The following is a 9,237-nucleotide window of genomic DNA, read 5'->3' as shown; positions in this document are numbered from 1 at the left end:
ATTAGGGATTGTAAAGGGGAAAGAAATGTCTATATGGGGTTGCTAGCCCAGGTCCTAGAGATTAGTATCTGATTATTTTAAGGCTACCGTCAGAAAATTAGACCCACAAAAAAGGTGAAGTGATTGAACTGCGTAATTAACGGTCATCTACTAATTCCTGAAACAACAAAAACCAGCATACCGCCCTCTGCATTGATAGATACAACAACCCCTATCAATGAAATATCTCCATGGATATGTATGCAGAAGAGATTACTTTGAAATAATGCCCTTTGAAATTCCCTAATCTGAAATCATGCAACACAATCCCAAATTCTCTTTGTGTTTCTAGTTTCTCCTTGATAAGCACCTAATCACACTTTGAACATCAAACATGGGGCAGATAAAAGGCATGGCCTACAGCATCCTGCTGCTCTGTATCCTGTCGCTGTGGATGGACTCTGTCCAGGCTGGCTCCAGCTTCCTCAGCCCCTCACAGAAACCGCAGGTATGGCCGTGGGGAACGCATGCTGCATGCAGGCAGCACCAGCATTCCTATATGTCACTTTTATTAGACTAAGACTCCCAGTTTTCTTCAAGCTACCTAGCTCTCATGTAAAATATTCTCACAGTTCCTCAAATTTTGGAAGAATGAGAGGGTGTGACGTAACCGTCAGTGAAATGGTCTAGGAAAAACAGCCGTACAGGCAAGTTGTAAGTGGCAACCACACCACTCTGTCCCTGGGTGTGAATCGAAGGGTTACAGAGTAAATGCAGTTTAAAAAGGACAGAAGGCATTTTTCGGGGACACTGGATGGAGTACTCTGGGTCTGTAGGGAAAGGATAAGAAGCCTCCCAGGGTGGGCAGACGGGACTCGGAGGGGATCCTGGACTGGTTCACCAAGGCCCCGTTCCAGGATGAAGACATCAGACACATTACGGTTTGTCAACCTGCTACCATTACCATGTAATTTGCCATTACAAATACACTGCAATATGGAACTGGCGGATAGCAATTAGGCAAAATACATCAGAAAGAACGCGCAGAACCCGTTGCAATCCTCATAAATATATGACGTTCATGATTTATGAATAACCCGCCATTGTCTTAAGCAATGTAACAAGCTAGTATCCAGCTAGAACTGCCCCTCCTAAACGAGTCAATTCCCTCCACTGTCAGTTCAACACCCCTTTTGACATTGGGATCAGCATGACGGAGCAGCAGTACCAGCAATATGGAGAACTGATGCAGAAGATCATGCAGGATTTGCTGATGGATGCACCAGCTGAAGGTTAGAGATCAACCCTCCATAGACTGAATAATAATCTGACCCTCACTCCACTAGGCCACTGTTCCTCCTAGAACCAGAGATCTACCGTACCATGGACAGTATTTCCGTTCCAAATAAACATTGCCTTTAAAACATGCTCTTCTAAAACTCATCCTTGTCTAGATGCCGTGGCACTGCACTGATGTGACAACCTTATTACAGCAACGTTTTGGAAAATACTGTGGGTAAAACAGGGGAACATGTAAAGATAATTTGCTTTAGAGTCATGTTCAATTTTTTCCATGTTTCAGAGTGACAAGACTGGATGTGATCTCACCTACGCAGAACCCTGCATCCCATAAATTCCTTACAGCAGATTGCATGCATAATTCACTGAAATGCTAAACATTTAATAAAATTATACAAACTCAACCTTTTGTGTGATCGGACACTGCTCATCTATTCTGTTTTGATTTAATCGAAAGTTTAATTCTGATTGGCAGCCTGTACAAGGTTGACCAAAATGTAACATGCTAATTATCAAATTAGTCTCCAAATGATTAACCCTTTCAGTCCCAAACCCAATATGAAGTGGTTTCACCTAAATCGCAAGGGGGTTTGGCTTTGGTTGAGAAAATTCTGAAAATTGAGAATGTACTAGGGGTTTAAATAGGGGCTCAACACAATAGAATACAGTCATTTTGTTTAGTTGAAAAGGTATAAGCTTGAGGCATATGGTTTGGCCTATGCCAAGCAACACTCTTCATCAGGGTACCCATAATCCACAGGTTGAAGTGTGAATTCTTACATTACTCTTACCTGGATGTACAAGTCTTTAACCAAATGAGCCAGTGGGAAGTCAATACCGTAACCTCTTGAAAGACAGCATTGATACATGCGAGAGGCAACTTCAAAGGAAAATGCCTCCTAGGTCACAAACTACACAGGCTGAAGAGGAAAGAAAACATCAAACATTCCTAAAAGCCTCTCTTCCATCTTAGAGAGCATCCACATGATTCAGAGGCATGCCCTTATTGTAGAGCTGTTATTCTGAGAAACTGAAGATACTGTGAAACACAGAAAAACATGTTTTCACTGCCCTGGTATCCTGATGCACTCTAAACAACCGTAACCTCTTTTCCCGTGCCTTAGTTTCAAATCTCAAAGGCAAACAAAGCCCTAAGAAGCAGTTTTTGCTCATGCACTCATGTTCTAATGGAGCTGTATTGGGAAGGAACACATTGCCCATGCACAATTTACCTCATGGTGCCTGATGAACCTGAAAATTCTGGATACTGTGCTGATCGGTTTTAACACAATATAATTTAGCTTCTAGAGGAAATGTAATGAAACTTTCATATGTGGGCCAGTGGAACTCCAGCAGCCATAAGAGCAATTAACGAGAGATGATGGAAAAACAGCTGAGCGTTCTGGGGACACAGAGTCCATTAAAAACATCTTTAATGAGTTGTAGGGGGAAAGTACTGGAAAAACACAATAAGGTACTTTGCCGTAACTGTGCGGAACGTGGCTTTGAAGACTTGTATATTAAATTGTTTGATTGAAGGAACTACTACCAATCAAAACATAGAAAAAAAAAAAGAGAACAAGTTGCACAAACCCACAGTAAAATGCAGTGTGATGGGAACACAAACTAATACTACTAAATAAAACACACTCTAACAAGTCTCAACCAACAGATTATGAAAACAACTGGACATCTTATGCCACCTAAATGCACAAGCATTTCTGTTTTCAAGAGATTAAGAAAATATACTAAAGTAAATTACAAATAAAATTCCATTTGCCAATACTGCAAATGACTATTTTCACAACAGATTAACAGGTAAACATGTTGGCATCGAATGCCTTTAAAGTTTGAGAATATGTACAAATCAATAACATTGTCTTTTACATTTTTGTAATAATTCCCATCCCATTTCAGCAATCATGTCTTCATATGCAAAGCCACATATTTTACAGACAATTCTGGTACAGTGTACAATTGTGACCCATGCTAGTCAGTGCAAAGAAAAGTCCCCTCTGCAAGCTACTACAGCAGGGATAGAGCAAGGTCTCTGATTTACACACTGTGGGTGTAGAGGACTCAGTCAGCATGGTTAGCAGGTTACCAGCAGGAGTAGTTACAGGCCATACAGCTGTGCGGTTGTGCTTCTTATAGCGGTGGAGACGGTGGACAGGGACTCCCCCTTCAGGGTGCTGATCTCCCGCAGTGTGTGGAGTGCCAGGCCTGGATGTGAGAACCTGCTAACGCTCTTAGGGACCTGAGAAGACGATACACAAGCATAGGATAGAGATGCTGAGACATGTAGTTATCACAAACAAATGTACATTGAAACTGATATTATACTGTTCACAGCACATTATATTAGCTTGGTAGAGATACAATATACATCTAATACACTAAAATTCCACTTCACCATCTATGTTCTATGAAATAAAAACAAAAATGTCTGATAAAATGAAACAATGTAACAGTGAATTCTACATTAACAAAACTCAAAATTGCAACATGCATTGCATTCTAGAAACACTCCCCTGACCAACAGCAACAACCGTATATTTGCTAATGTAAGATCTCAGTTTCACTGACTGCACAGTACCTGTCTTGGGAGAAAGTATGGTGAATCCGTCTCAACCACAATTCTGTCCAGGGGTATTCTCCTGACTGCCTCCTTGGCCTCCACAGCTCTGGGGTAGGTGATGAGGGCAGTGAACCCCACCGAAAGATTGGGGAATTCCTGGAGGAATGGCTCAATGACCTCATAGCTGTTTGTGAAGCAGTGCCTGTGTCCAGAGTAAATTAAGTGCAATGAACATCCAGGATGAGTGAGAGTTCATTAGACCCAGTTACGTGGGCAAAAATAGCAATTTTGAAATTTGAATAAAGTGAGCAAGACATCAGTAGTTGTGCATTTTCAATGCTTTTGATTGATAATAATCGATTTTTGTTTAAAAGATGGGTGACAAATCAGAACTGGCCACTGGTACTTCACCAACATGGCCCCTCAAGAAATCACCCACAAGATATGCTTCCACTGTTGTACTACTAACTCATAAAACCGTCACTGTGAAGTGAGCAAAGCTGTGTCAACACCCACCTGTGTATTTTATAGTCCCTCGGCACCACCTTCTTCATGATGTTTAAAAGGTCTTCGTCTGCATCTCTGCAATGTATCACCAAAGGCTTCCTCATCTCCACACCGAGGCGCAGCTGACGCTCAAACACCTGCAGGAAACGAGGGATGATGTGACCGTCAAGCCTCACAGCACACAGGAAGGACATTCCCACAGACCAGAACATTCCCACCGACCCTACCCTGTACCTGCTTCTGCGTAACGACGTCCGTGGTGCACTTGTAGGAGTAGTCCAGTCCGATTTCGCCAAATGCAATGGCCTTGGGGTGACGCATGGCGTCCAGGATGTAGCGTTCGTGTACGTCATTGTACTCCTTGGCAAAGTGTGGGTGGCAGCCAAAGGCACCCCAAACCAGCTCCTCCTTCAGAAGGCTCTCCCAGATCCACTGTTTCACCATGATCTTTGGGTTGCAGAAGTCCGCGATGCAGCCGTGGAACTCGGGAGGGAAAGAGCTCTCATGGAGGCTGCGGAAGCGGGAGAAGGACCCGTGGAAGCCAAGCTTGCCGTACAGCATATCCAGGTGGCAGTGGGTGTCAATGAAACCCACCTGCCCCACCCTCGAGCATGGAGGAGGATGGGCCCAGACAGGCTCTGCCTTCAGGGACACCCGTCTGGTCCTTTCCTGTGTGGAACCCATAAAAGTCTTGAAGTGAAGGATAGAGTCTGAGTAGCTCCTTGCATTTACTTTGGAGGAATCAACTGAGGAGCTGGGGAACATACTGTAGAGGGGAACCCTGGACTCTATTGAATGTGAGCTGGAGGTAGCTTTGATGCTGTGGATTGGCAAAGCAAAAGGGTTAGCAGACTGATTTGCATTACTTTGGTGCTGCTGGCTCATCACAGAGCACAGACCTGGGGACTGGACACTCTGAAGTGGGTTTGGAGAAGGCAACTGGACTCCACAACTCCATGATTTTGGGGAGGGTTCACACAGCGAATAGACTCCACCACTACTCCACACGTTTGGAGAGAAGCTGAAGGGTTGATGGGTGGGGTCCAATGTGTTTGGAGAAGGACTGCAGGGAGACTGGATTTGTTCTCTCCATGTGTTTTGAGAGGGGTCACAGGGTGACTTTCTTCCTGTAATTAATGTGCTTGATGCCAAGGGGTTGTAGGGCGGCTGAACTCCACCACTCCACGTCTCTAAAGGTCTGTCTAGAACCATGAAGTGAGGCAGTGGCTTGGCCACATATTCAAGAGGCGGAAGTGTATCATCATGGCAGTGTTCATTTGACTGGGTGCTAGTGACACATTCCTCATCCTGGGAAAAGGTCTGAACCTCCACCGGGTCATCCACATCAGACCAATCTGGATCCTCAAAGTCCTCTCTCAAAATGATTCTCTGCGGAAACAAGACATTTCATACAAGGGATAAACAGACTATATGATTATGAGACTACTCAGATTACGGTTTTCAAGGTACTGAAAATTCAACAGTAAATCATCACACACACACATCTCAGACTAAACATCTTATATTTTGACATTCATTCTCAACCAATTGTCTTAAATCATGCACATTTCTATTAATTGAATATTTGAATTTTTTATTTTTTTTTCTCTATAAATTTTATCAGATTTTTTTCCCCTTTTTCTCCCAATTTGGTAGCCAATTGGACCCCGTCTGATTCAATTAGAGCTAGTATTAGATACACCGCCCACACCCCGTCCCTCGGCGGCCAACAGGAGAGCGACACGCCTTCTTCAAGCCGTCTCACCTCCCAAGCTGTAACCGTGATTCCGAGGCGCCCGAGGTGCTTGTTTGTGCGGCGATCTACTAACCCTGCCAAGTCCCTCCCTCTGGAGCAGCGAGCCAATTATTGCTGCTCCACGTGAGCCGGCCAAACTTGGCTTTTGGCAGGACTGAGAATCAAACCCCGGTTCCAGGTGTGCAACTGCAGTGAACTGCAACCGCGAGTCTGCTGCGTCTTAGCCTGTTGCGCCACCGCGGCTCCTCGAATATTTGAATTGTTTACTGATATCCTATATTTGAATACTCAAATATGGACTGACAACAAGCAGATACCAAGAACATTAGAAAGTGTGAGGTGCTGTGTTAAAGAGGGGGTCTGTTAAATTTCCAGAATTATAAGCATTACACACTGCCAGAGAACCCTGGGTTCAGTTTCAATTGCCAGTTTTCCACACTTTATGCAGCTCTTTACACTTCAGGAATTGAATTCAAAGTTGGAAAAAAGCCAATATGAGAGGGAAAGGGATTCTGCGTGCTATTAAAACAATCCAACTGGGCATTTTACAGTCATGCAGTGCTTTCAAAAGTTTAGGGGTGACCATACTGAGACACACTCACAAAAACATTTTCTTTACAAAAGAAAATAAGCACGGTTGAAGTAGGAAACTTTTGAGAAGTGAGACCATAAATGCCTACCCTCGTGTCATTCCCAGGTAAAACAGTGTCATCTTGCAGGTCCCTATCAATGAACACTAATGGTCCAGCCCTGTTGTCCTCACCCCCAATATGTGCTCCTTCAGGAGACTTCATTTTGTTTGTAAAGGAGCAATCAAAACGCATGCCATGGACAAGTTCTAACCCAGGCATCTCCTCACTGATGTCCCCATCTTGGGGCCTGAGTACTGTGGAGGGGCTTCTCTCAGCACAGTATTCCTCAACTTCCGCTGGCTTCTTCTTTGCACCTCCCAAAATGGCAGCTGTCAGCGCCTTGACATATATTGCTTTTGAACCATGCCCTGGGCTCCTGCTTTTCTGATTCTGACCAGTCGGGGAATATTTTAAAACCTCCTTATTATCTAAGGTTTTCAAGGATTCCTTCAAGGTGCATGGGTTGTCCACCTTAGCTTCCTGCTGAAAGACAGACACACACAAAATCAAAAGGAGAGTTGGCCTTTGAATAGTTTCAGTCTAATGCTTAATAATTTTCACATTACATGCGCTAAGTTTAATTTGTAAGAATTTTACAGTGTCACAACATTTGAATGCGGACACTTAAGGCATTGCATCAATGACCAGGTAGGTTGGGCTCATAGTGAAACCCACTGAATTGTGTCAGTCCAATATAAATGAACCTTATGCACTGGCATAGTGGTATTTCCTTTCTAATCCTGGTGTAAAATTAAAGCTAATGCATTTAAATGCAATTGTGAAATTGCTAAATGCTATTGTAGCAGATTCTGGTTCAAACTTACTTTAAGAGGGGGGGAAAGCTGACTTTCTGTGTGAAATAGCTTCCTACGGTCCTTCCGATCTCTGTTGCTTTTGCCTGACGTCTTTACAGATGGGCAACTATTCACCACCTGTTTATTTGCTGATGGCAAAGGCCTCTTTGGAGTGTCCAAGCTGATGTTCTCCAGTCCATTCAAGTCTGTGGAGCTCGTTGACATGTTCAAGGAATCTGAGCAGGCCTCTTCACTGGTATCACGGTGCAAACCGGTTGGCGTAGCTACTCCCATGCTGTTCTTCCTGTATTTAGTAGGTGACCACACCGCCGATTTTAACCATTTAAATTTCACTTTCCTCCTATTGTCCATTTCGCAATACCAGTGCAGTACTAGAAGACAAAAAGATGCTTGCAGATTTATTTGCAAATCACTTCGGCAGACAGAGCTCAAGGGTAATCAGGAGGGGGGAAAAAAAACCCAAATCTCACCAATTAGCTGGCTAAATACTGTAGTTTACCCGGTGCACCACGGTGCACAAAGAATGTTAACATCGATCAATTACGATCGATTTTCACAAGTGTCAGGAGAACATAACCGTCGACACAGCCTCAGCCAGAACTACATTTTACACTGAGTTCATTGTATTCCTCCACAAACACTGAAAAATCAAGTGTCTCGAAGCACACGCCAAAAACCTGAGGCTGGTGTTTCCATGCTAAAAGGCTTGCATAGCAGGTCTATAGCTAGCTATGCAAGCGTTTTCTAAGTTGCCAAGCGAAATAAAGCTGCCTTGCTATAATTGCACATTCAGTTAATTAGCAAAGTTATTTCTCGAACACGACAGCACATTGGGGCTTTCGCTAGGCAACATTATGTGGTTAACAGCAGGTAGATAGTTGGCTGTCTGCACCAATTTAGCAATATAGCGTGCACCTGAACGAAAACCAACTAAGGTTAGCTAGCCAGCCACCCACCATCTTCAGGTACCAAGCACAAGTATTGTTGATTTTGATCTAGTGCGCCTGATGAAGCAATCTGAATTTAATTTAGCTAACCCATAGCTACAGTATATGTTTAAACCATGTTGTATTTATCGATTGTTGTCAGTTAACGTTAGCAAGGCTACCATAGCTTGTTAACTCACATGTGTATAAACCATCTTCATTGGTGAAGAGTGGTAAGCAATATAGATAAGTGTAAGTGAACTCGTGTTTAGATCATGTGTAATAGTTTTATACATCTTGGAACCCGTTAGGAAATTAACTTTGAGAATAACGGTATCCTACCTGTACTCGACCACTTACAGCTACAAACTAAACTAAAGCTATCTTGCTAACGACTACGACGACCACGTGTGTGTTCTCAGCATAGACGGACAGGTGTTATGCCGAAATCAATTTCCCCCGTCAGATTTTGCATCCCCTGTGGCGTTGTTGTGCCGAAATCATTCCTCCCTCGTGAACTACGTGGACTATTTATTTATTTATTTATTTATTTATTTATTTATTTATTTAAAATTTTGGGAACCTGAATAGGATCCTCTGAATCAATTTATTTATAGATCTATGTAACAATAAATAGACTCTATTAGAAATCTCTACCCATTTTTAATTCTCTGTCGTCGCTAAGAATTATTGTATGATTATTTAAATTACAAGAATAAATAAATTAATCAAATAAAATGAATAA

General features: G+C 43.0%; 2 protein-coding genes across 6 annotated transcripts; one reads left to right on the top strand and one right to left on the bottom strand.

The window, feature by feature from the left end:
* The first annotated feature begins 373 nt into the window (after nt 1-373).
* ghrl (ghrelin/obestatin prepropeptide) lies at nt 374-1,276 on the top strand. Its single transcript, XM_061259089.1, has 3 exons — nt 374-487; nt 816-920; nt 1,160-1,276. The coding sequence occupies exons 1-3, from the start codon at nt 374-376 to the stop codon at nt 1,274-1,276; spliced, it is 336 nt and encodes a 111-aa protein (XP_061115073.1).
* Nucleotides 1,277-2,694: 1,418 nt separating this feature from the next.
* On the bottom strand, nt 2,695-8,970 carry tatdn2 (TatD DNase domain containing 2). Of its 5 annotated transcripts, none has more exons than XM_061258474.1 (7): nt 8,835-8,970; nt 7,576-7,937; nt 6,800-7,234; nt 4,598-5,752; nt 4,373-4,500; nt 3,875-4,058; nt 2,695-3,535 (listed from the first exon to the last, which is right to left on the bottom strand). In XM_061258474.1, the coding sequence occupies exons 2-7, from the start codon at nt 7,915-7,917 to the stop codon at nt 3,395-3,397; spliced, it is 2,385 nt and encodes a 794-aa protein (XP_061114458.1). In that variant the 5' UTR covers nt 7,918-7,937; nt 8,835-8,970; the 3' UTR covers nt 2,695-3,394. The 5 variants fall into 5 exon arrangements, with proteins under 5 accessions (XP_061114458.1, XP_061114462.1, XP_061114463.1 ...); XM_061258478.1 differs by having other exon boundaries at nt 6,800-7,231; XM_061258479.1 differs by having other exon boundaries at nt 7,576-7,849.
* Between the last annotated feature and the right edge of the window lie 267 nt (nt 8,971-9,237).

The sequence above is a fragment of the Conger conger genome, chromosome 10, assembly GCF_963514075.1.
Source record: "Conger conger chromosome 10, fConCon1.1, whole genome shotgun sequence".
In the NCBI taxonomy this organism is placed as follows: Eukaryota; Metazoa; Chordata; class Actinopteri; order Anguilliformes; family Congridae; genus Conger; species Conger conger.
This window is presented reverse-complemented; position numbering and strand designations above follow the sequence as displayed.

Coding starts and splice junctions, on each gene's coding strand:
- ghrl (XM_061259089.1), top strand. CDS start 374: ATGGGGCAGATAAAAGGCATGGCCTACAGCATCCTGCTGCTCTGTATC. Junction 488..815: donor GCCCCTCACAGAAACCGCAG/GTATGGCCGTGG, acceptor CTGGGTCTGTAG/GGAAAGGATAAGAAGCCTCC. Junction 921..1,159: donor AAGACATCAGACACATTACG/GTTTGTCAACCT, acceptor CTCCACTGTCAG/TTCAACACCCCTTTTGACAT.
- tatdn2 (XM_061258474.1), bottom strand. CDS start 7,917: ATGGACAATAGGAGGAAAGTGAAATTTAAATGGTTAAAATCGGCGGTG. Junction 7,235..7,575: donor AGCTTTCCCCCCCTCTTAAA/GTAAGTTTGAAC, acceptor TCTGTCTTTCAG/CAGGAAGCTAAGGTGGACAA. Junction 4,059..4,372: donor AGGGACTATAAAATACACAG/GTGGGTGTTGAC, acceptor CTCTGGACACAG/GCACTGCTTCACAAACAGCT.